The sequence below is a fragment of the Sinocyclocheilus rhinocerous genome, unplaced genomic scaffold (genome assembly GCF_001515625.1).
Source record: "Sinocyclocheilus rhinocerous isolate Xijiao unplaced genomic scaffold, SAMN03320098_v1.1 scaffold1886, whole genome shotgun sequence".
Taxonomy (NCBI): domain Eukaryota; kingdom Metazoa; phylum Chordata; class Actinopteri; order Cypriniformes; family Cyprinidae; genus Sinocyclocheilus; species Sinocyclocheilus rhinocerous.
In genome coordinates this window covers 209,599-237,412 of record NW_015642933.1, presented here as the reverse complement: position 1 = coordinate 237,412, position 27,814 = coordinate 209,599, and the positions used below count along the sequence as shown (strand labels likewise).

General features: G+C 36.3%; 1 protein-coding gene across 1 annotated transcript in view; it reads right to left on the bottom strand.

Annotated features, from left to right (window-relative positions):
- grm7 (glutamate metabotropic receptor 7) overlaps positions 1–27,602 on the bottom strand; it is a gene marked incomplete at its 3' end in the record, with an annotated part of 185,972 nt that extends 158,370 nt beyond the window's left edge. Inside the window, exon 1 of the mRNA XM_016574259.1 lies at positions 26,475–27,602. Coding sequence (XP_016429745.1) covers positions 26,475–26,954 — 480 coding nt within the window. The remainder of the gene's footprint in view (positions 1–26,474) is intronic.
- Between the last annotated feature and the right edge of the window lie 212 nt (positions 27,603–27,814).

Below are 27,814 nucleotides of genomic sequence, written 5' to 3'. Positions count from 1 at the left end.
AGTATCACATTTACAAACTCCTTTAAAAATCATTAAAAGCTGGCACTCATCTTAGTTCATCTCGATCTCACATTTATAATCAACGAAGCTCTCTACACTGCGCAATGAATCTCTTATTTACACCCTGTCTACACTTTGCTTATGAAAGGATTCGTGAGATATGTCTGTTATACATTACTCAACACTGCAAAAACACGTAACGTTAGAAACCTTTGAAGCTCCCCTGAGCGCAATCACAAGTATGATGATGATCGGGTCAGTCGCACTGGTGCTCCTAAAAAAATTTTCATAGTCGCACGCAGTAGTTTTCAGTCGCAAATGCAACTGAAATGGTCGCACTGTCGAGCCCTGTATTGTGGGATGTAAATAATTTAGAACTAAAGCTAACGGTAAAACTTTAATTATTTTGCTGTCTTGCTTTATTACATGAAAATTAGAGGTTTTGTTGCGAACTCCGACTCCGTCTTGGCCTCAGGGAATTAAACATAGGCCTACTGACGCAAAAAACACAGCAATTAGCGGTGACATAGCAGTTTGATTAAAGTAGGGAATGATGAGTAATTGCGAAGTATTTTGGGAAATCTTTGAAGCTGTTGATCACTCGCCACTGTCGGGAAAAGAGTTGCAAGCATACTGGCAGCAACGACATAGATAAAGGTTGTGGCTACAGGTCACACCCCACATTATGTCTCAATTTGTACTAATTAAAGATTTGTCCATCACTATACGCAGATGGAAACTGGCTTCACCAGTAATTGAGGTGTAATTGCTATGTATTCACTCAGTAATGCATCCATTGATTCGAGTGTAATTAGGTTAATGCTTGATGCCGTGTCAAGGGTTAGAGGTGAAGTTGGTGAATTTGTGCTGGGAAGTATGGAAATTGTCAGTCTTGGGAATAAGGGTTGTATCATTTCTGCTTAAGAAACTTCTTGTACCTTCAGGAAAAATAATAGTTGTGTCAGTGGGGTAAGAAAAATAAATGATTCATTCATTTATATTCTCTGAAAACAAGTCTTTTCTTAATTTAGATTCTCAAGCAGAGATTCTCGAGTGTGTTAAGAATTTCTAGAAATTTTTACTGGAAAATAACACCAAAAAATATTAAGAAAACATTAACTTTGATACAATACAGCAATTCCCCAGAACCATTTATATTTGCATGGAGGTCATAGAGACCTTGAAAAAAGTAATATCACAGTATATGAAAGACAAAGAGATGAACTGCAGCACATTTCAGCATTAGTATTTGATATAAGAGAATAAAGCTGTGATTTTTTTTAGGCTAGGGGTGTAGAAAGACATAAAGGAATTGGTGCGGCTGACATCATCAGAACCGAGAATGATCAGACTTCATTTCGCTTCAGGCTGAGGACGGATGAACCTGCCCGACTTACGGTACATCTCAGGGCTCTGTTTGAAATTGAGGTTAGCTGCACACACAATTGCATCGAGTTGGGATTGTAGTTCCACTACAGCTCTCTATCAAAGAAGAACTGAAGCGCATGGAAGTGCTTGCCTCATAAATGTTTAAATACAATTATTAGTACCCACACTGGACAGCTAACAATATATTAGCTTGTATAGTCCAAACAAACAACATGCCGACATGTTGATAAGCTAACAACACATTAGCACATTGTTAAACTAGCAGCATGTTAGCACACTGATAAGCTAGCAAAATGGCATTACATCTCTAAGCTATTGATCTGTTAACATGCTGCCAAACTAACATGTTAGCACATTGCTTAGTTAACAAATATTTAAGCTAACAACACATTAGCTAATTTTTAATCTAATATATTTGTTTCTTGTTAACATGTTAACACTTTAGTAAGACAACGTTTTTTGCTTAGCGAACATATTACCACTTGTCTAAGCCAAAACCATATTGGCATGTTGCCAGGCTAACAACACATTAGCATGTTAGCAAATTGTTAAGCTAACAACATGTCAACACATGTAAACTACTACAATGTGTTAGCATGTTGCTATGCTAAGTTACCACACTGCTTATTTAGCAACATTTTAACAAATCTATTATTTAGCCTACATGTGTACATAAGCGAATATTTTCATTATTGGAATTCAGATGTAGTTATTTGGGTTTATTGTTCACGATAACGTTTTTTTTTTTTTTCAGGTGCATTTGAAGACATCATTAATATGTTGCTAAGTTAACAACATGTTGGCATGTTGCCGAGCAAACAACTTGTCAGAACGCTGTTAAGCTAACATCATGTCAGCACATTGCTAAGATAACAACAAGTCAGCATTTTTCTAAGCTAACAACATCTTAGCACCAGGGGCCCATTCTTCGTATGTCGCTTATTACATCCGAGATGAAATGTCACATCCAAGATGATATCATCACGCTAATCAGGATCTGGCTAATTCGGTTCTTCGAACGCACCTGTTGTTGATGATTAGTATGGCTGGATTGAATTATCTGAGATAATTGTGCGTTCATGGGTTGGTTTAAAAAGGGCTATGTATCGATACTTGAAACCACGATCAGCAATGCAGCGATTGGCTGGCGGCAAGACAGCAACGTAATGACATCATATAATTAAAAAAAGACAGATGTCATACACCGATCGGTCTGCACACGCAAACAAAGCCAAAACCTAGATATTTTAGGCAATATAGAAATCCTGGCCAGGACGCGTCCTGGGAAAATGGCACGTATGGTCACCCTAATCAACAATCAAATCCAGCTAACTGAGTTAGCGACGTACGAAGAACGGGCCCCAGGGCTCTGAAGCGGTAACAAACACTGAAAACAAACAAAATTTTGACAGGAATATAACCAGAAACAAAATAAAGTTTAATAGCAATAGCAAAATTTTAGCATGTTGCTAAGCTAAAAACATGTTAGCACACTGCTAAGCTAACAGCATAGCTTCAAGCTAGCAAGTTGTTAGCTTAAGAGAATGCTGGCATGCTGTTAGCTTAGCAACATGCTAACAAGTTTTAGCTTAGCAACATGCTAAAATTTTGTTAATGCGCTAACTCTTTTAGCTTAACAACATGATAACCAAGGCTTAAAAATGAAAAACTATTAAACTTGATTTTGTTTATTTTTCTGGTTATGTTCTTGTCAAAATTTAGTTTGTTTCCAGTGTTTGTTTTGATTCTTTGAGCTGCTTCAGACCCCTGGGGCCCGTTCTTCGTACGTCGCTAACTCAGTTAGCTGGATTTGATTGTTGACAATTTGGCATGATCTTGGATTGTTTGGTTCTTCGAAGCTCATCCCGGAGTTGCTGTCATAGCAACAGGTCCGTAAGCTTAAACCTGCTCGGGAGCAGGCTTATTTCATGTAAACAGGATTAGATTGCATCTTCTTAAGCAGAATTGATACTTAAAATCTGTCCGCTACCACCGCTACTTTATTACAAGAGTACCCTACTAATCCAGGGACAATAATTTTAAATAAGAATCATTTAAAAATTAATTTAAAGATAACATAATAATGTTGTGTAGTCTTTAATACTATAAACACAGCCATTTTTACTCACTGAAAGATTTATTCGTCATAAAATTATTACTTCATAATTGTATTCGAGTCTTACACAACGATAATGTAGAGTCGTGCATTAATTTGAGCAATGACAGCTATTATGGGAGTGGCTTGATGGAGCACAGGAGATGCAGATAACATGATCTTGACCCTTAAGAAACTTTAATTAATGCGGTCACGTAACAAATCTGTTCAAATATAAAATTAAATGAATTGCTAATTACTACATTGAAATAAAAATGTAAAGCCTGTACAAATATTAGAAATCGTGAATATAAATAATTGGGAATCATGTAAAGAATTAAAATAAAATAAAAACTAAAATAAAAAAATTCATTTATCTATTATAAAATGCATGTAGTTTTTTTCGCTTTGCTGTTTCCTTATAAAAGTCCAGAAATTGGTCAAGTGTTTTACTAATCATCAACAACAGGTGCGTTCGAAGAACCGAATTAGCCAGATCCTGATTAGCGCAATGATATCATCTTGGATGTGACATTTCATCTCGGATGTAATAAGCGACGTACGAAGAACGGGCCCCTGGTGCAAAGATGTTGTTAGCTTAGCAACAAGCTGACATGTTGTTAGCTTAGCAGCATGCTAACAAGTTATTATCTTAACAGCAAGATAAGTTGTTAGCTTAGAAACATGCTGAAAAGATAACTTGTTAGTATGCTGGTAAGCTAACAACATGTCAGCACTTTGCTAAGCTAACACGCACATTAAGTAAGCATTTTAACATGTTGCTTAGCAAACACCTTGTTAGAATGTCGCTAAGCTAACATTTCTAAATGGTTTAAATTTAAGTTCTAAGGGGTTTAAATAAAAAATGTGTTACATGCAACAATGTAATTAAAAAATACATATTAACTAAAAAATAGTGTGTCATTTCAAAATTAAATGGTCTGTGTATTTGTTCCTGGTCTTATGAACGGTGCATGTCATCCAGAAGAAAAATAGTTCGCATTCGTAATTGTATTTACTATTTTCTCTTGCACCTTGTGACCAGTTCCTCTTATTTTTCAACTCTATTCAACCACCTGGTTTCATTATGGTACCAATTTTCACAATCCAATCTTTTCCTGATGGATAAAATAAAGTCCTGTCCTACATTTTTTCTCGTTGAACATCATGTTTCACTTAGAAATACATCACATTACGGAGGTAAAATGGGTTGTGAACACCATTTCACACAACTATTAATTACAGGAGCAAAAGGAGCAGCACAAATAGGTCAATGATTCCGCATTTATGCCCTTTTTCCACCGCTGGCGACTGTTCCTCTTTCAAAGCAAACAGAGAGACTGTGAACGTGGAATACCACCTTTTAGCCATCAACCAGCACGGCACGTTAGACATCGGTTAAATCAAAAGTGGCACAAGAGTCCAATCTTGTAACACAACACAAGATGTGACACTCCAATTAGCTGTAGAGCAAACTAACAAGCACAAAAAGCATCATTCTCTTAATTCTGAATCACACAACATGTCAAGACGCAAGCAAGACAACGAGTGACAAGCAATTACAAAGTTACAAACAAAAGATATTGAAGTCTTAAAGAAAATTAAAGGCCCTTGACACAAATTTCAGGTTTGCATTAATGGATACCGTAGTGATATGAGTAAATAAACAGCCTGTCATGGCTAAATTGCTGCGTTGGCTGTCTGTTTAGACATGTGATTGTTGTAGTCTTTGTTGATAATTATATTTAAAATTGCATGTCTGCTAAGGCTGTTGTCAAGTCATTTTGCAATTTTTCAGTGTCAAATTTTGAGATGAGTGGTATCCCAATAATAAATAGAAGAAACAGTTCATTCAAAAATGAAACTAAAAAAAAAAAAAAAACTGTCAATTTACACAGCATTACAACGTTATACGAGTTGCCAGTGAAACACAAAAGGAGATATTTAGTAGAATGTTCAAACTGTACTTGTCTATTTAATAAAATTATATAATTTTAAAAATATCAGTGCAAAATTAGCTCCAAAAATGACCAAAAAAGCCATATATTTAATAGCTTTGTGTGAGTAACACAGGGTTTGAAATGACATGGGTGAGTAGATGATGACAAAAAGAGTATTTTATTTTTTTTTTTTTTTTTTTTTACCAACACCCTTCTTAACTTGTGAATAGTCAAGGATGCTATGATTCAGTCTCCAATAAGCTAGAGGGCAGTAATGAGCAAAACAGTAATAACAGCAATATGTGTTACCTGTGGTTTTATTAATATTTGTTAGAGCATGTAATGTGCCATAGCAGGACATCAGAGAACCGATATCTATGTAATAGCATAAAAGATTAGCTGAATCATTTTTTTAACAACTTCTAATACCGATTTGCTTCAAAACGAGTCAAACATTCCATCACTTATCCATATTTTTTGGCTCTTTTCGACTTTGCTGTGCAAAACAGTGTAAAAATGATCATGAAATATGTAAGGAATAATTGACGACGGGCCGTTGAATTATTAGAAAAATAACGCACAACCGAGGTGGTGATGCGGCCACGACGCGAAGCGGCCCGGAGTCAATTATTCCGCTTATACTACCGTTACCACACCTCAAGACATCGATCAGATGATATATTTAAAGGGATTCGTCCAGTTTTTGTACTTAAATCGCTATTGTGAGTAAGATTATTTCTTCCGCATCTCATCCTCCCCTGAGCGCAATCACAAGTATGATGATAATGATCGGGTCAGTCGCAGTGGTGATCCTAAAAAAAATTGCATAGTCGCACGCAGTAGTTTTCAGTCGCAAATGCACACAGAGAAAGAGAAAGAAAGAGAGAGAGAGAGAGCTTGTGTGAATTAGGCTACCTCTGTGCGTCCCTCAACAGTGTTCTGCAGCACAGCGCTCTAAACAGCGCTGTTATTACCTCGCTAGTGAGAAATGTCATGTGTAGCCTTTAAGTTGCTACACTATATAGGCTAACTGATAAAATCGTCAGGGCAGCGCTGACAACACCTTTTTGTGCAAACTGCGTGAACGTAGTGTGCGTGTGCGAGCATGTGTGATTGCAGTAATTTCTGTGTGCTGCATAGGGACTGTATGCAAATTTCTGTTATTACAGTTAACTATGCGAAGTGATATGGAACTGTAATGCGGTCAAGAGAGCTGCCTGGAACTACGTTCGCCGTGCGTTTCCCTGAAAATAATTGCACACCTCAGAACGTTCGTCAGCCAATCAGATTCAAGCATTCAACGGCCCCGTAGTATAAGGGTATACTACTAGTATAAGGCGCTTTTTATTTAACTTCTTTTGGACTGAAGCACTGCAACACCCGCTGAGTGCCATTAAACAGCTTGAAAGATCAAAGACAATTTTTAATATAACTCCAACTGGATTCGTCTGAAAGAAGAAAGTCATATACAACTAGGATGCCTTGAGGGTGAGTAATTTATGGCCTAATTTTCATTTTTGGGTGAACTAACCCTTTAAGAGATACTGGACTCTGGCATTTGATATTAAGAGCATCTTTAAGAGGTGGACAACTTACATGACTTTGTTCAGACTTTGTAGGTATATTGTGTCCTACCTACACTGAAGTGTACAAATTCTTAGTTCATTGACACTGTAGCGTCATTGCAAATGCTAAGTAGAACATCAGTAGCTATGCCAAGCAGAAATTTTGCTTGACTGGCTGACCCCCAACCAGGAACTTGGGGCAACAAGGGACGGAATGGCCTGAGGCTACTAGTCCCAGAAGCTATTAAGATCTGCTACAGAGAACACAGTGAATTCGTACATGTTGTTCCAACTGGGTCATGCAAAGTTGCTACAAAGCTGGTTTAAACGCAAATATACAGGGGGTTTGAAATGTCTGAGACCACACTGAAAATCTGGGATTCCATTTAAATAAGGGAAATCAACAAACATGTTTAAGATTTTGAACATTTAGAAATTGGAACATTCTCAAAGCATGCTGAGTAACATCAGTTTTAGTTCATGCTATCTTTAGTTTTTCTAATTATTTTTTACTCAAATTTGTTAAAAAAATGTATTAAAAAATGCAAAACAGAAGCCTTTTCACCAGTGGTTTCAGACGTTTGCACCTCACTGTACTGCATTTTATCCAGAATTTCAAAGTTCTTGCAATTCCCAAAGCAGATTTTTCATTCTCTTTATACTTTAAAAGAGACTCTTACATCTACGTGATGCCCTACTTGCATACCAGAAACACAATAGACTGGTTAGACTCTCAAACGCTTTATCCTCTGAATTGAAATGGACTTCCTGTGATCGATGGAGTTACAGCAGGGAAAACCACTCATGGTAATGCCATCCACTCATGGTAATGGAGGAAACCCAACACTCTGGAATCAGTGGGTGGGATGCCATGTTCATGTCAAAGTAATATGCATCCAGACTAGACCCTGTCTAAAGATGTAATGCAGATGAAGGAGAAAATGGGAGAATCTTTAGAGCATTTCCTATAATATTTCATACAGAGACGATTTCTGTGAGGTCTATGAAATTATAACATGGAATATATAGTATATAAAAAAACCATTCTGATCAATCGTTCACAACACCACTGCCATTTTTTTAAGAAAGTCCCTTGTGCTTTTTAAAGATGAGTGTGTAATTTTGGTATCACTACACTGTAAAAAAAAAAGTCTTCTTTTTTTCTAAGCTGTAAAATGTACTCTAATAGTTTGTTTTATTTACAAGAAAATACTATCAGTCTTCCTACTTCAAAATGTCATGTTCAGTTCAATGTGTTACTTATAAATTATTTGAATTATTTAAATAAATAAATGCTTTTTAATTACACAATGTAACAAAAATAGTTATTTTCATGTAGCATCAATATTTTGGTAAATATTTAGGTCAGGTCAATTTTAAAACTTTTTTTCTTTACATTTGCAAGGATGGGAACATTCTAGAAGTTTCTGTAACATTCTGGAATATGCTGGTGCCTTCTGGAACATTCCAGAACATTGTGGGACTCGGTCATAGAAAAGAAAAATCATCCAACGTACATTTTTTAAGTTTTGGATGACGCACTTTTGGTGACTGTTTTTGTTAAACTGTTGTTGTTAGCTCAGTATTATACATGTTCCATTTAATTTTTATACATGATTAATAACACACACACACACACATATACTGTATATACTATATACACACAGTTGAACAAACTGAGAGCCCCGCCCAAAATTCACACCATTGGTTCAGCCATTGTTGCTGTTGTCGGGCAGGAAGCTCAAACAAAAAGAGCAATGTTTTGAAAGCGCCACAAAGCCACATAATTTACACTTTTCAGGGAAGTAAACCTACGCATGGCTTATTTATAGTTGTCTCTGAACATTAAACTAAAATAGGAGGGATTTTACTATTGAAAAAATTACACACATCACCTTTAAAACCTAGTGACTCTGTCTCTAAAACATTTTTAGAGGTGTTTTGCCGCCTCAGGCACAACAGGTTCCTTAAAGGCCCGTGACGAAGAACAGACAAGAAACGTGCTGCCCTCTGTAGCACCCGTTCATCAATACACACTCTGAACATCCCCCTCAGGGGCAAAAGGGAAAAGAGGCAGCAAACGGATGAGAAACTTTCAGAATGTTACAGAACAAGGATGGTGACACATCAGGAAGTCAGTATGTATAAACGAGTGCCAGACAGTGGAAGACAGAATTGAGTAAGCAGGTGAAGGACATAAAAAGGACAAACACAGAAGAGCCGTGTAATGCATTTCCTGTAGGTAAACCAAGCATGACAATCCTCCCAAAAACACGACCAGGAGGGAGGAGAGGTTCATGTCGGTTAGTTCAACATCTTTCCCAAAACAGCTTCAGATAAATAAATAAATAATGTTATATATTAGTACCCATGAAGAAAATATCACCTGCAAATGACTAAGCTATAAATAAAAATCAGTTACAATAAATTTTGCATTAATGGATACTTCAAAGTAGAAATACTTAATTATCATGTTGTATTCTGGTCATTTTGACCCAAAGAGAATTTTCTTTTTCCCGAAAATGCTTGTTAATGTTTTTGCATTGGACTTATGCATTGGACTTATATTGGACACTAATTTTACTCATACCCGGTATAACGACCAACCAACCAACCAAATAAACAAACAAATATATAATTTTTGCACTTTTTGGGGGATTTTTCACACATTGTTACTCTTGTGGTATTCCCAGTCAAAAATGAACAGCCTACCAAAAATTGTGTACAAATTTCTTGATACGATATATATTATTACCAAGCACTGGATTCTGACATTTTTTTATTTTTATTTTGGGAACTGATTGAACATAGGCCTCATTGATCTGAGCTCACGCACCTCATTTTTTGAGCCAAAATTATCCACAAAAGTTTTTTTTACTCAAAAACTGAGGGGCATGAGTCCAAATCAATGAGGCCTACGACCAATCACTTCCAAAAATAAATACAATACCTGTGCTAATTAAAAGAATACAAATTGACAAAAAAAGATTGAATCCAATATTTGGTGATAATATAGCATAACGAGAGATTTACAAGCAAAAGGAGGTTATTACAGGGAACACCAAATTAGGTAAAGGATTTTCAGCACGGCTCAAGGGTTAATACTTCGCAAAATGCATTACAAATGCAAAACACATGGCAGTAAAAGTAAGACGAAGAGAAAAAAAAAGCATTTCTGTAAAAGCAACCATTTTTAGTCACCACGACTGGATTGTCAAAAGCAATCACCCAAATATGAACAAACATGGTGTTTTGCAACAATAACACCACAGCGAAATGAAAACCCAGGTGTTCGTTTGAAATCCACTTTACATCTAAAAGAAATGATGTCCCTCATTGACTGCGATTAACTGTGCCATGTTGTCACAACTTCAAATCATTGCACAGAGTCCTCCACTTCCCTAGGTACAATATTACCATGGTAACATGTTCTAGCACAATTACCCTCAGTCTCGGGCACCAGATTTACAGCGCAGCTGAAATGCCTGAGCACAGAACTGGGTTGTCAAGTATTTCACTTTTGGAAAATGAGAAATATATGCCTCACTCCGCTGAGTAGTCTCATTAAGAGAGAAGATTGTGTTTTTCATCAAACATATTGTATTATTGATTTTAAAAGGAATAGTTCATCCGAAAAAAAAAAAAGAAAATTCTGACATTATTTACTCAACCTCATGTTGCTCTGAATTCCGTGTGCCATTTTTCTCAGTGGAACATAAAAGGAGAAATTCTTCAGAATCTTCAGATGCTATAGAGCTACTCCAGCCACTTTATTATCCATATCTAGCTGAAATAAAATGATTTTACTTAGAAATATTACGTGTGTGATCAATTTATTTTATTTGTTATTTATTTAAATATGTTTTGAGCATTACTGTAGAAGCCGATTGTGATGCTGGAGCAGAGCCCCGCACATGACATGCAGACAAAAATATGCAGTAGTCAATATTTGAGGTTGATCAAAACAATTCATCAAAGTTGACAACAATGGGTATTGTTTTGGTTTTAGGACAACTTTGATGAAAGGTTTTGATCTACTTCAAATGTTGACTACTGTAGTTATCATGGCCAGAATTTGTTCCCATGTTATAGTGGGCACAAATTAGTAAAACTTTTGTTCCATCATTTTTAGCAAATTGTGGCTATGTTGTACTAATTTGTTCCTTAGTTTTGGTAAATAGCAGCCACGTCGTACTAATTTCTTCCCTTGTTTTAGTAAATCGTAGCCATGTTGTATTAATTCGTTCCCCCATTTATGTAAATCATGGCCATGTTGTATTAATTAATTCCTTCGTTATAGTACATTGTAGCCATGTTGTACTAATTTGTTCCCTCATTTTCGTAACCCGCAGCCACGTTGTTTGAATTGTTCCCTAGTTGTACTAAATCATGGCAACGTTGTACTAATGTGTTCACTAGATTTAGTAAATAGCGTTCACTTTGTACTAATTTATTACTTAACTGAAGCAAGTAGTGGCTACGTTGTAATAGTTCGTTCCCTAGTTTTGGTAAACAATGTCCACGTTGTAATAATTTGTTCCCTCATTTACGTAAATTATGGCCACGTTATATTAATTCATTCTCTCATCATAGTAAATCATAGCCATGTTGAACTATTTGTTTCCTTGCTTCAGTAAATCGTGGCCACATTGTACTAATTTCTTCCCTCGTTTTAGTAAATCATAGCCACATTGTACTGATTTGCTCCCTCATTTACATAAATCATGGCCACATTGTTTTAATTGTTCTCTTGTTGTACAAAATCATGCCCATGTTGTACTAATTTGTTCTCTCATTTTAGAAAATTGTGGCTATGTTGTTTACTGAGAAAAAACAAGATTTGTTTTTTAAAAAGCCTTTTTCCAAAAGGTACATCTGGAAAAAGGGGGGTCGTCTTATAATCACGGTCATCTTATATTCGGGCCAATACGGTAATTCATTCCCTCAAATTTGGATACATACTGTAGTTATTCAGTGATTTTACTGTTTCTGAAGTCAACACGTTCAACATTTTCAGTGTGGACAGACTCAAGCTGTTGCAGCGCGACACGTAATGGGTTGCGTCTGTTGTAGTCGTGTTTGTGAATCAGGCGCTAAAACAATTCATTCTTAGTGAAGAATGACTTCCAATCTCAGCCAGATTTCCCCCAAAATGCAAAGGCTTCACTGGCTGTTCATGTAGCGGTACATAATCTATGATTCAGCGCTCTCCAGAATTTGCTCCAAATTGAGCGAGTGATTCCCATCACTGCAGTTCCTATCTGGACCGCTGGTCATTAGACTCTGCCTGCAGCTCTCGATATGCCCTGACAAAATGTAGATGATTTCATGAACTCTCATCATTAGCCCCTGACGAACTCCCCAAGACCCAAACCAATCACACGCCCGGTCAAGCATCCCGATCAGTCCAGGTCAAGATAAGCGGCCAGAACAGTTCTCTCAGCAAACGCAGAGGAGAGAAAATGGCAGCCTCTTCTTACGAGGCTTCATTTCTCAAGCATAGGTCGAGAGGGCTAACGCTAAGTGGCAGCTCGGTCAACTGTTATATTCATATAGGCAAACAGTACTTGGGGAAAATCACTTGCCACTTAGCCTCTTTCACCGCCAGAGCTGCAGTGCTCAAGAGGATTGAGTGTGTCAATCAACGGGACTTTGAAGGTTTGATGTAGATACACACAACCCGTGAGCAAGAAACCTGCTGTATTAGCAACAGATGCTAATAAGCTACTACGGACACTAACAAAATTGAATTTTAATAGTATTTAAAAAGTGACCCATTGTAACATGGGTTAACTGAGTCCACGAGGTCTTAATGTCAGCCGCTAGCGTCAAGTCTTAATGGTTACAACTACTGACAAGAGGCTATTTGAACCAGTCTACCTTAAATAATGCAGACAAGCCCTGTACAAATGAGTCAGTGTAACATGACAAATCCGTATAACATATTTAAACTCAGCATGAAATAAAAAATAATACTAATTACTTCCTTTAAACATATCCCAGTGCTCATTATAACAAACGCATTACACCACTTCTGAAACAACTTTAGTATTTTTAGGTGAAGTCACCCAGGAGGTCTATAATATCTGAATAGCGTTACATGTTAGCATTGTCATCACAGTAAACAGTTTTTTATTTTTTTAAATCTAATTCCAAGTGAAACATCTACTTGAACCTAATTAACTTTTAAAATATTTTAAATACTGACAAAGAAAAATCTAGACTAACTTTTGAATGGCCATCAGTGGAGAAACAGAAACGTGTAGATATGACATCTACGCTAACTGCTAAAGCTAATCACCCAAACATTGACCTTCCAATCAATTAAAAATGGACAAAGCCAAGTCTACTTAATTTTTTTCTTTGTTTACTTACATTTATGTGTAGAAAATGGTGCTATGTTCGCCCCTTTTTACCTGGAAATTCCCAGTTACACTCAGAAAGAAAAGGTAAAAAAGCTGACACTGAGGCAATACCCTTTCAAAAGGTACTAATATGTACCATTTAGCTACGTTCAGTGCTAATATTTAGCTAGTTTTAAAGTACTAATATACTAATTCATGCACTAAAGGTCACCTTTTAGAGGTAAATAAGGCACGAAGATGTACCTTTTAAAAGAGTACTGCCACGGTGACAGCTTTTGTACCTTTTTTAGCAGCAAAATATTTTGTGAAGGCTGTTTCATATTGACTTCAATGCACATTTTCTTGTACTGGCATGTTGGAGTGAGCGTCACAATATGCTGTAAAAAATTACAAGTGAAATGCAAGAGACATGCTATGTTGACCCTCGAGGGTCTGTTTGGACAGACCACGATGTTCTCCAGAACTCTGCTACACTGCCAATGCAAGGTGCCCATTCAGATTACAGATTTCTACTGGACAACCCAAATCCAAGAACACCTAGAGCGCCGCTCTTGTCTGCTGGTACCAGACTCGGCCTCTCACATCCCAACTTTCCACTTGGCTTCTTCGCCTTTGGACATATATGTCAGACAAGAGTACTGTTCACTCTTCGCCAGCAAAACTGCCACCCTGAGCTACGCTAGAGACAATATAACACCAACCTACCGAGCCAACGGTGAGGAACAAACGATAATGTCGATTGTTTCAGACAAGGTGCTGCTGCAGATTAGGTTGTAGACTGAGTAATAGTTTGTGGATATGGATGGAAGATGGGTGGGATGGATAGACGCAGCGGTTGCGGAGGGAAAAGCGGGAGACTGTTATTTAGCAAGTGACCTGAAACTGCCATACCTATTATTCCAATTCACTGGAATACTAACGGTAGGCTTCTCAGACTGTGACTCCTAGAAGAAAATTGAAGTTTTAAGTATACTATAGTTCTTCCACAGGTCACGCAACACTTTTTTTGTTCAAAACATTTCCAAGCCTATTTTCAACAGGGAACAGTGAGTTTTAAACACGTACTGGCAAAAAGGAAGTAGTTTTTCCCTTTGCAAATGTTCTTTGTTTGGGCACAATAACATCTGGTGTAGAAAAATACTAGTACTCTTCCAACGTAGGCAGCATTTTAGGCATCACATGAACACTCCCGGCGTAAAGTTTCTTCCAAAGGTACATAATTTTGGCCAAATTCTGAGGTAATGTACTCTAAGAAAAGAAAATATGGCTCAGTGTACTGTGTAATGCACAATAATTTGCTGTATTGATTTTATCCATATTTTCAATTACGACTTGTATTTTCTTTTAGGGTTGAAATAAATGTCAGTAAACCTAATGGAGAAAAAAAAGGTACAGGTAATTTTCTGCCAGGATATGATCCGTTTTTCTGTGTAGCATGTATGCATTGAGGGCAAAGCAATCCCATAATGCATTGCGACATGACAAAAATGAGTCTAAGATGGTGGATAATGTTTAGGTATAAACTGAGGTAATTATTTTATTACACATATTTACACTATATGATAATTATGGAATATAAAGTATTTACATTGTATGCATATGCTTATCAGAGCATTATATCATTAGCTTAACAACAAGCTAACACCAAATACAAACCAAGTCAGCTTCACGTGACAAACACTATTTGTAATTTGTAAGGGCACAAAGAGTTGATTTCTATGTAGTGTGAACACGAACTGACCACTTATAAGAGTTAATTTCAGTTAGGTTGTGCCTATGTGGGCAGTACACAGCTTACTAAGTTTTGAAACAAAACCTAAGTCTGTTTTCTGTTCCACTTTGCAAAATATCAAGAAAACATTCCTCTAGCAATTCTCCAATGAATCTAATGTGGCACCTTCTATGGCATAACATTAAGAATGACAAACAAATGAGGAGTTATTTGATCTCACTCATATTTTCCTTCACTGTCTTTTTAGCTCTGAAATCTATTTTTTTCCCTAGCTGTCAGTCAGGTATATAAGACAAGACAGAGTTCACACATATTGCCACAGCCTCAAAGCTTTCAGATTTCTGCTAAACTCTGTATTTTCCTTATCGAGAGTTCAATTTTATTCAGCTCATACAAATTAGTATGGTAACACTTTATTTTGATAGTCCACTTCAGAAATTGTGTTGACTATAAGTAACTTTGCGACTACATGTTAACTAGCAGTCATATGAGTATTGGTAGACTTTCTGCTCAATATCTGCTATGACTTTATTTTGATGGTCCCCAACACACATTCTACTGTCTATAAGTAACTGTGCAAGTACTTGTCAACTTGTTCTACTAAACCAAACTCTATAACAAACTACACAAAGCCTAACCCTAACCTAACAGTATACTAATACTCTAATGAGAGTTAGTTGACATGTAGTTGCAAAGTTACCTATAGTTAGTAGAATGTCTAAATTGGACTATCGAAAATTGTATCCATCACTACAAAATATATGTCAAAACTTCCACCAAACTTTTCTATATAATAGATTCCATTATACATTATGAAATACTGAACCTATATCATTATCTTGAAGAGTTAATAAGATCAATGAGAAGATTTAAAAATAAATCTCAGTACTTCCGGAACATTAGACCCAAGAGCACTCTGAAAAATCCAATAATACAAAAGGAAATATGTTACACTCTGTTAGAATTAAAGAATGTAAATCAAATTATCCCCTTTAAGCCCAGTTAAACATCCTGCTTTGAATGGTGCCAGCTGAAAACTTTTCACCATATTTCCTGTGGGGCTGTAAAGCTGAATTAGTCCTTAGCTCAAGTCTGTTGTTAACCTTAAAGATTTGACTGGGGTTGAATATAAATTGCCACAAAGAGCTTCTCAAACCATAAGCTGATTATTCAGTAAAGCGAAATGCTTGCTTCATTCTATTTTCCTTCAAAGGAAATGACGTATCTGGTATTTTATTGACAGTAGATGCAAAAATAAATGCATAATCACAACCCCCTTCCAGTTCTAGACATGGTATAAGATGGTGAGCTGTCCTATTTACAATGTTTCAAAGATAAGATAAGATTCTTTAAGATAATGTTAGGAGAAGTGAGGCGCCATCGAGTCATATAACATCAGTCTCACTGTGCAAATCCAGTCAAACTGAAGCCACAATGACGACAACCGATGAATTTGTCAGACGATGCCAGTAAACAAGATACCATTTTAGTCTAATTTATAATGCCAACACTGAGACATTTAACTGTCACTGAAGACATACAGCATGTTTTATGCAAGTTCAAATCCCGGACGAGCCCCCAAACAATCTGCATTTTATTCTACTTTGAATTGAGACAATTTTGTGGTTTGATTAAAAAAATATATATCAAGGGGAACGGTTTCCATGCATATTAAATGAATGAATTTAAACATTTAGTGTGTAAATAAAGATGTTATTTATGAGAGTACGCCCTCAGTATGGTTTCAATAGTGAAGGTAAACAAATAATTAAATCTTCATGAGGTGAGAGATGCTGTCCGTGAACCGTCTGAATGAAATATCTCATTGTCAAAACCTTGGCTCGACACTTCTTCTGCTGTGAGAAAGTTTAGATGTTTTAGCTATTCTGCACATAGCTGTCTTTGTGACGGGTAATCCATTTGTTTATAATTGTCTTTTTGGTTTTGACAGGGCTAAATTAATTACCGTTTGATCTGAATGTGGGACATAATTAGAACCCTCTTAAAGCTGCAGCCAACCCTCACATCCCTTCTGCCAAAATGGATCATCCTGCACCGTAATTAAACCTCAGCTCATCTGTCAGAGAGTCAAGGTTTCCTTTACTAGAAGAAAAGAAGTAGCAGGTACGGTGTTATGTTTACAGTAAAGTGGTTTAACTCATCACAAAGGTTTAGAAATGCTCCAGTGGTCAACATTAAATGCACATTTCTGAGAGAAAAATGATAGTGAATTAACGTAAATCAAATCATAGGATTGCACTACATTGTAAAAGCCAACCAAGCGGTTACATCTAAACAAAATGGGTATGTTAAGAGATATTTTCTCATCGTTTCTGGTCAGTAGACATTGGCAGCAAACAGCTTATGGGAAACCATGCAAGATGTTTCCTCCAAGCCTGCCTTGAAGTGAATCTTTGCCGCTGCACAGACGGGTAACTCTCAAAGACGCCTACTTCCACTAGCTGGCAAGATTGTGTGCAAGTCAAATGAAACTTAGTGATCCAAGAAAGTCCCTCGAGTGATCGGCTGAGTGATCAGCTTGGTTTCACTCGAGTTCCTCGTGTTCTTCTTCTGTAATTAGTACCATCATCTAAATAATCATTTTGAATGGGATAAATAAGTCTCATATGCTCTTAAAAATAAAGGATTTTTGTAGCAATGTCATATAAGAATTATTTTTGGTTCCTCAAAGAACCCTCTAGTGAACCGATCTTAAAAGAACAATTTTCCGTAGCTTGAGGAACCTTTTTCCCTTATAAAGAACCTTTGGTGGAATGGAATGGTGGTGTGGATGTTAAAGGTTCTTCATGGATCCATGGATGGCAAAAAATAACTTTTATTTTTAAGACTGAAGAATGTTGAAATCATAAAAGTGTACAGCACAGTAACAGCCAAACACTATATCTGTCCGCTTTGCACCTATGCTTTTCTTGAAACCTTTATCTCGGAATTGTTTTTGCTACATGTTTTAATCCAAACTGAACTTACAGGAGAAACGACATGGTTAGTTGATGTTTTGGAGGTCTCTACTACAGCAAATCCCCCATGCGCTCTATGAAATAAGGCTGTGAGACCTGCCATTCTTGTTTGCTAGAACATGAAGGCCCTGTTGGGGCTACACAACTATCTACTAATAAAAAGACTGACTGAACCAATTGCTCACCCAATTCAAACCTGTATGGCTTCAGCAGAATACAACATAAGATCCTCTGTTCCATAAAAAGCATATTGTAACCAGGACACATATAGCACCAGAAGAGTAGTCTGTAAGACTTGTACGTATTCAGTAATTAATGGAATACAGCACACAATAGCTTTGTGTGCTATAAAACAGATGTATTGACAAATTTCCTTTCAGCTGTATCTCTTTGTGGAACAAAAAAGGGCCCAAACAAAATCATCTAAAACAAATGGATAAAATGAAACAAAAACAAGCCAAAACAGACTGATAAAACACAACAAAAACAGACCAAAATGAGCCAAAACAAAACAAATTGATTTGAATAAGGATTTTTAAAAAAGCCAAAATAAGCTGATTAAAAAAAATTGATAAAACAAAAACAGGGCAAAACAAATTAATAAAACAAAACATAAACAGGCCAATACAAAATAAGTCAAAACAATACAAAACAAAATAAGCCATAACAAATAGATAAAATAAAACAAAAAGAGGCCAAATCAATACAAAACAAAATAAGCCATAACAAATGGATAAAATAAAACAAAAAGAGGCCAAAACAATGCAAAACTAAATAAGCCATAACAATTGGATAAAATAAAACAAAGAGGCCAAAACAATACAAAACAAAATAAGCCATAACAAAACAAAGGATAAAACAAAACAAAAAAACCTAAACAAATCAGCTTTCTAGGTGAATTAATTTCAAAACTGGACAAATTAGCTACGGATTTGTGGACTACACAACTTCACTGGAGTTAATAAAGAATTACATTTTTCTTTAGGACATCACAGGGACTACAGTGACTGTTGCTTGAACACTTGAACATATTCAAGGTTAGTTGTGACACATTGTGTCAAATGTTTTTAAGAATTTTAAAATATGTTTTTTGTGTAATCTTTAGGCCCTACTTAACTTTGATTGAACATTGGACAGTACATTTTCAAACAGTTGTAAATAAAGTCTATAAATGAAAAGTAGAATTTTTTCCAACAATAATGCAAGTCTGAAAATCCACTCACTAGTGAAAGCACTACATCCTCACTTCACACATACTAAAATATTTCAATGTCACATTCAGAGCTCAAACCCCCTACATTAATGTCACACTTGAAAATCGACAGTAACCTCACAGTGAAGAAAAGAACAATTTATTACCAAAAGCAAACCTGCCTGTGACAATCTGAAGAGATCTCCACTAAATAACCATAATTCGAGTACTTTTGGTTAGCATTCTATAGTCTTCTGATGTGAGAGCGATAGATCATTCCAACAAATTATTCCTTCTCATGTTCAGGTAAAGGCAATACAAATTAATCAGTCGCACTCGATGTGATAAATGTCAACGAAGTCTGCAGGGAGCTGAAGTATCTATTGATTGGAGAGAAGAAATTATTTCATTAATTACTAGTATGTATATCATTGACGCTTTCTGAATGAAAAAAAAGATCCGTGCTCATAAGGATTTATGTCAGCTCGCCCAGCGGGACTCTCATTTAACGAGCTCCGAGATGAGCCAATGGCAGACGTGCTTTATGACATCAACCGAGGATTTTTCCAGGCTTCATGCTGAGCAACTTCACAGACAGGCATTGAACAGGAGATAAGAGACAGCACTGGGAGTAACTTAAAGCTCATCCTCAACTGGCAATATAGCAAACTAATGTGATTATGAAGTTTGGAATTAAGATTAGCGGAATGGCTGATGAGATGCCACATTTAAATACACCTGCCTCGTAGGACGTGTTGACGAAATGAATGGCGTCATGATTTTCGAACATGAATGGAATCGGTACATGTTTGTATATGAGGATACCTCCTGGTTTCAGACCTGCTTCCAAGGCACCATGTCATATCTAATGATCCAAAATGAATTCAAATCAGCTTTAGAGGAAAACAAGGAAATATTTAGTGACTATAACACTTATTTCTCAGTAGAAAGTGAATCATAAAGATTTATAAAAATTAAAATTAGAAAACTGATTTACTCCTTTGTTTTTATTTTATAATTTAATCATTTTTAATAATTTATAGAATAGAGAGAAAAACACTAACCTCTAGATAAAAAAATCTGTGCTGAAGAATTCCTGGGTTTGTAGGTTATGGCTTCTGTGAGAAATGAGTCCCACAGCTCTGATATTTTTAGACTTCTGTCACTGTGGCTGTTGTCACTTTCATGTTGGTGGCCTATGAGTGAGTGATAGCAAACATATACTGTATTTACTAGAGCTCAAGGCAGCAAACCTTCTGGGCCAGAGAACCAGCAACACGTCAGAAATCAATAGTCACTTACAGACTATGGAGAATCATTATGACAAGAAGCATCCCATTTTAATGGCAAAACACTGATGTTGCTGTATTTGTTCGATAAAAATAACAATGCTTATGGTTTCAGATATGCCTGTAATATTCACATCAACATGAAAAACATTCGCAACCTATTTTACTTTTGTAATGTGAGGCATTTACGATTTTGTTCTTCTTTAACATAATGTGTACATAAATTAAGGAAGCTGTTACCACTTAAGAGTAAAATAAATAATAATTGTGACTTCACGCAATTCCTTTTTTTCATAATTGCAATGTTGTGTAATTGCAATGTCATGTAATTGAAATTATGTGTTCAGTCTATAGGAACGCGTAGGTGTGCAGACGCATGGTGTTTCTTTATAAAGTGATGTCGCCAACTACTGGCCTGGCATAAGTAATACAGCATTTGTAGCCGTTTACGTGAATCTGTGTGAACGGGGATCATTTTGACAACGTTGTCATCTGTACGCAAAACTTTTCAAAAATGCAAATAACAATTTCTGTTTTTAGTACATAGTTGTCGTGTAAACGTACCCTCAGTTTAAATCTTAAATTGCAACTTTGTAGATGACTATTGCAATTGCAACTTTTTCTAATAACTGTTATATTTCTTATTTCAACTGTCACAATATGACTTTATATATAACAATGTGAGTCTCTCACAATTGTTTTTTTTCTCACGATTTTCACTTTGCATCTTACAATGTAAGTTTAAATCTCAAAATGTGACTTTTCAGACTTTATATCTAGCCATTGCAACTTTTTATTACATTTAATACATTGCAATATTGTGACATTACATCTCACAATGTAACTTTATATCTAACAATGACAATTTCTCGCAATTGCAGTTTTGTTTCTTGCCTTTATACCTCACAATTTAACTTTATTATCCTGTAATATTGTAATTTGAGTAAAAGATGCTTTACATTAGGGCTGTCAAAAATTCGAATTTCGAATATTCGTCGAATTTCAAATAAAAAATCCACATTCGAATGCAAAAACGTTGCATCCAAATTATAGGTGTGCGTCAGACAGCCTTATCAGTGGCGCACGAGATGCGATGACAATGTAAGTGTCGTTGCATTATAATGTTTTTGTTGGCCTATCCAGTTGAAACCACTAGATGCGGCGCTGCTGCATTGTTCATTAAAAATATTGCGGAAAAAGAGAACATCAATGCGGAGAAGATCTTGTTTACGTCAAAACTGAAACCAAGCATTTTACACAGAACGCATATTTGACACATTTTCTAGAGGGACATCTATCACCGTTGCACTCGCATCTCGCACAAAAGAGCCATGTTTAGAGAGCCATGTAAAATTAATGTAGGTTTAACTTTAAAAAAAACATATATCGAGACTTTATGGCGGGTTTTTTCCCCATCCCACTGCATCTCATGTTTTTAAATGAAAAATGTACTCTGTGATTGGCTTTCCGCCTTTTGTTTTAATCTATGCATACATACATGATGCTGTTTTGTTTATAGTTGTTTAAGCAACTTAATTAATTATATATGGTTTATAAACATTGTTTTAAACATTATGCATTTTTTTCACAGATGTCATCTTACTGAATAAACGTGTATTAGTAATATTTTGCTCGATGCGCCCTCTTGTGGCCTCAGGGTGAAGAAAAGCATTTGGCTTCTCTTCTAACTGAAATTATGCATTTTAAATTCGAATATAATTCGAATTTTGATAATATTTAAGTACAAAATTCGAATTTAGTTTTTCAGCCATTTTGACAGCCCTACTTTACATTAAGCAATTTCCAACTGTATATAACAATGTAACTTTATACCTAACAATGTGAATTTATCTCGCAATAGCAGTTTTGTTTCTTGTAAATTCAACTTTATATCTCACAATTTCATTTTAAGTCTTGGGAATTTTTATCTCATAATTTGACGGAAGATGCTTCACATTCTATGTTCGAAGATGCCATTACACAATTTTCAACTCAATCTCACAATGTGTCTTTATCAATTGCAATTGTATTTTTGTTTCTTAGACATATGACTTCATATTTCAAAACTCAACTTTATATCTCACAATTAAAGTTTAAATCTCACAGTGGAACTTTTAATCTCATAATTCGATGCAAAGACATCCAGTTCGAAGATGCTATTATGCAATTTTGGACTTTGTATCTCACAATGTAACTATACTTCACAATGAGTTTTTTTTCTTATAAATACAACTTTATATCTCGCAGTTCAACTTTACATTTCACAATGTGAGTTTAAATCTCAAAATAAAACCTTTTATCTCATAATTTGATGGAAGATGTCTCGCATTTGAAGTTCGAAGATGCCATTATATATTTTTTGACTTTATACAGTATCTCAAATTTTTAACATATCTCACAATTTGAATTTAAATGTCAGAGGATTTTTTATCTCAAAATTTGATGCTAAGATGCCACGTTCAAAGTTAAAAGATCCCATTGCACAATTTTTGACTTTATATCTCACAATAACACTAACAATGTGACTTTATCTCACAACTGCAGTTTTGTAAATCTGACTTTTTATCTCATAATTCAACTTTATATCTTACAATGTGTTTAAATCTCTGAGTGAAAATTTGTATCTTATAATTTGACATAAGATGCTTCATATTCAAAGTTTGAAGATGTCATTATGCAGTTATATTATCTCACAATTACTAATATTTTTTTTTTTACTCTGAGGTGTGCAAGGCTTTCACACAATAAGACCAGTAATGTTTATTATGAAAATTATATAGCGTCAATATTAATTTTACGTTGACTCCAAACCCAGACACCTTTGACTTGAGGTACAATTGCAAGCCATGCCCTGCTTTGTACTTCCCCTCACTTTCCCGCTAAAAAACAAACAGTAAAATGCTAAAGTAATGACATATCACGAGCTCCGCTACAACCGAATGAAATTTGGGGCCTGTGGTGTCACAAGCGTTTTGAGTCAAAATGTGTTGAGGTGGAGAATGTAAAAAATGCTTGTACGCCTCATGAATTGTGTCAGAGAGCACTGCCCTCCTCACATCAACTCTCATCACCACAGCTCTCATCGCGTTCAGAAAGAGCTTGTGGCCGTCAGGGATGCTTTGTGAAATCCCAGCCCTGGAGCATATAAAAACAGTCAGAGATTCAGAGCAAGTGTGAGGCCATAGGGAAATAAGCAAACAGTTTTCTGAAAGGATGCAGGTGGCTAGCGGGCCACAACATTGGCTTTAAATATGTTTCTTAATGCTCACGACCGAGGGTCTGTGACACAGGCTGGCTGGCATTACATCCCATGTGTATGGGTGTATTTTCATAAATATTTTCTAAATAGTCCATGTAGGGCAAAAAGTCAAGCTCTTAGAAGAGATCTGCGAGGTCTGCTGAAACCGCTCTAGCCATTAGCTGTGTGGTAAAAAGCTGGAGAAAAGTGACATAAATATTGCAGTTTCACATGCTTGTGCTTGCAGCTCATGTCTCTTACTGTAAAATTATTAATTCAACAACACATGATCAACTATGTAATCTATGTGTACATATTGTAGTGCACAGAGCAGTTTGTTTTGTCAAAACTGAATATGGTTGTGAATATTTAATGTAAACTCACAATAAAGTTCTCAACAGATGTTTGACAATGTCGCAATTTTCCATTTCATTAAACAGTTTAGGCCTTTAAATACTGTAAAGATCATGCAAAAGAGATTAAAAATATATATATTGGTCGTAAACAGATAATGTTAAGACATCTGACACCAATGTACAATTTGAGCAGTAATTAATTTGGGAAAATTCTGGCAGAATTTGTAATGCAAATGTTGTTTACTAAAGAATTACTAAAAAAAATAATAGTTATAATAACATCTGTGGTTGCTACAATGGAATTCAGCTGGAAAAGGCACTTGTTTCTTGTATTAATGTTTAATAAATTGTATTTTACACTGTAAAAAGATTTTTCAAAGTTGTAAATAAAAGATTGCCAAAGAAAATACTATTTCAGTCTTTCCACTTCAAAATATCATGATTAATTCAACGTTTTTCTTGCCATTTCATTGTAATTAATAAAAAAATACTGACTATTTCTGAGTGAAAGCTGTTTCTACACCTTTTTTATGTAGTAGTGTGACTACTATTCTGTATGGTTTAATTTTTAGTTAATTCTTGAATTACATTAGGTTAATTAAGTAATATGCCATTTTCATGTTTTAATTGCAAATATTTTAAGTAGAGCCCGACCGATATGGGTTTTTCGGGGCCGATACCGATGCCGATATTAGCTGGACAAACTAAGTAATTAAACCATTTCAAGCATTTTATCTGCGTTATATATTCTGTAAAAAAAAAATTCATATTGGCGGCATATTTGCCGATACCGATATATCGGCGACAGGCTCATATCGGCCGATAATATCGGCAAAACGATATATCGGTTGGGCTCTAATTTTAAGGGTTTATTGGCTTTTGTCATGACAGGATGTAAAATCTTTAGTGTTGACCCATTTACTTCTATTGTAAGTACCTTACAGTAACCAAGATTATCAAAATTATCTTCTGTGGTAATTGATGATATGCCACAAATAGACCTTGTACTGAACCTGGAACATTTCTTTAAGTTTCACCAAACACATTTGAGATCAGAGATCTTAAACTACCTGCTCGCTTGTATGTAAGACCAAATGAAAACCTTGGTAAACAGAGCAAAAAAATCCGGAGAAGAATGAGGTTGGAATCATCCTAGTAGACCGGTGGGATGTCATTAGCCGTGTTTATCTCTGATGCAGACCATAGATAAGGCTGAATAATCCTCTCACATCATTACAGGCAACTGTATAGACTGTTACTATTTGAATTGCTGTATCAGTAATCGCACACTTCAGAACCAAGGGGTGGGATACAATTATCTTCATATGCCATATTTGGATGCATTTACGTTTTTGGTTACTGCAACTATTTACACCCTACAAGGATTGATTCTGATTAATTATACTGGGGTTTGTGCATACTCTCATGCGTGGCTTATTGTACATTCCAAATCATTTGTTTTCAGATCTTTTACACATTCTCTCAGCTCACTTTGCATCTGCCAAAACACATGCTTTGGAGATAAACTAACTGTAATTTCCCAATGTTGTGGGAACAGAGAGAGCAAAATTAACTATTTATTACAATGCAGACATGAACTAGGTAGGTGGATAACCCAATGCAGAGTCTAGCAGCTTCTGCCTCTAGAAAGCTGAATCTTAATTCACAAATTCATTTGAATGATCAAGCCTATCCACTTGATTGTAACGTTTTAACATCAAGCCTGTTTGGAGCAACAGCAGGAGGGAAGAACAGAGAGAAATAGAGAGAAAAATGATAATATTGTACTTTTTTGCCATTTTATTTTATTTTATTCTATTTTTATCATTATTGTTGTTGTTGTATGGAATTAATGGAATTAATGAAAAAAGTGTAATATTATTATGATGCAAAGACGATATATATATACATATATAAAATGTACTTACATGTACTATCATTTAATAGAATAGAATAGAATAGAATAGAATAGATGCATCAAGCAATCATATCAATGAAGAACTTTGAAATTGAAAATAGATAGAGAGACAAAGAAATTAACCCTGTTGAAAAGCCACTCTGCAGGTGCGAGGAGTCGATGCTTGGTCGATTCATTGATTATGACTAACAACCTGTTTAGGTTACACTATTGATTGCAAAAAACATAACATGCTTTTCAATACATAAACAACCGTTATTATGCGGTGCTGTTTTATGTGGCGTTTCAAGGCATTATGCGTTCTCATAAATCAGCTGCCATGTAATCATACGGGGTGAAACGACATGAAACCTTGACGCAGGGACTCGTTCCAGCACATGTGATGGACTACCTTTGGACACTTGGGCTCAGACTCACCTGGAACAGTCGCAGTATATTTGCGACCATGATGGACACTGAACTCGCCGAAGCCCCTATGACTCCGATCACCTTTTCGGGCTTGACGAACACCGGGGGCTCTCCGTTCGTACACCTCACATCCGACGTGTCTTTCTGTATGAGAGCCTGCACAAAAGTAAGCGACTGCTCCAACGCGTACGTGTCTCGCGAACATGTGTCTAAAACCCGAGCGCCTAAAGTGATGTTCGGCAAAAGCTCGTCGTTACTGTTGATTTGGTCCAATGCATAAAGCATCGCCTCCAGCCGGTGTATCCCGTTCTCCTTCTTGATATCTCCACACGGTTCCCCGGAGACCCCGCGGGCATGGACCGGGAAAAGGCCACCCAGGGTCAAATCCCCCTCAATTCTGATGGAATGAGGAGCGTAGATTTCCTGCGAAAGTGTCACATCCACAAGCGCTTGAATTATCCAAAATACCCGCCATGGAAAGCAAGCCATGTCTCCGTATCGTTGGGAAACAGAAAAAGGCACTTTTCACAGTATTTATAGGTAAACAAAAACAGATTCGATCTCAATAACGGCCATAGACCCTTCCAAAGTAAGGTTGATGTGGGCATACGTTGAGGTTTTCTCCAAAAACACCGCGCAATAATGATGCGTTATTCCTTGGGAAAGTGCGCATCGTATGGCGCCGCTTGTTGCTTAGATATTCTGCATTATTTCTTTAAATAAAGAAAAAAGACAGAAGAACCAAGTAAAATGCGTACAGTACCTTTCTATGATTTGTCCTTAAATCAAACACACGCAAAACGCATTAAAGTGCAGCGATATTCGACTAAAACACGTCCGATCCACGCTGATGTCATAACGCCACTGCAAAACCATCGCGACTGAGTTTTAACGGATTTTATGTTTAAAAAATTTAAGGCGGCAAAAAAGTTTTCGTTCAGAATGACTCGTCGCGTGTAACAGTCAGAGAAAAATGTTGCAGAGAATCGATGTCAGGTGAGATATCCGTAACATCCTCCCATCGCGGACTAAGCTGAGGCTTTTTTTTTCTCGGAGCAGGTTACGTTTGAGAGAAAGAAAGCAAGCTTAGGCGGTGATACGTCGTTTGGTCTTGCGAAAATCCTCACAAGAGACAAGAAGACAACCCGCGTGTCTCCTCCTCTCTCTCCCTCTCTCTCTTTCTCTCTCCACCCAGAATCAAATATGGATTTGTCAAATGACTCAACGCACGATCGATGTCGTATTACTCATCCTGGTCAGCCCTCAAAGAAAATACGCTCCTGCATGTGAGGCGAATCATAACGCGATATAGTCATTAAACTCAACGATTAATTGAGGGAGCTATTGCA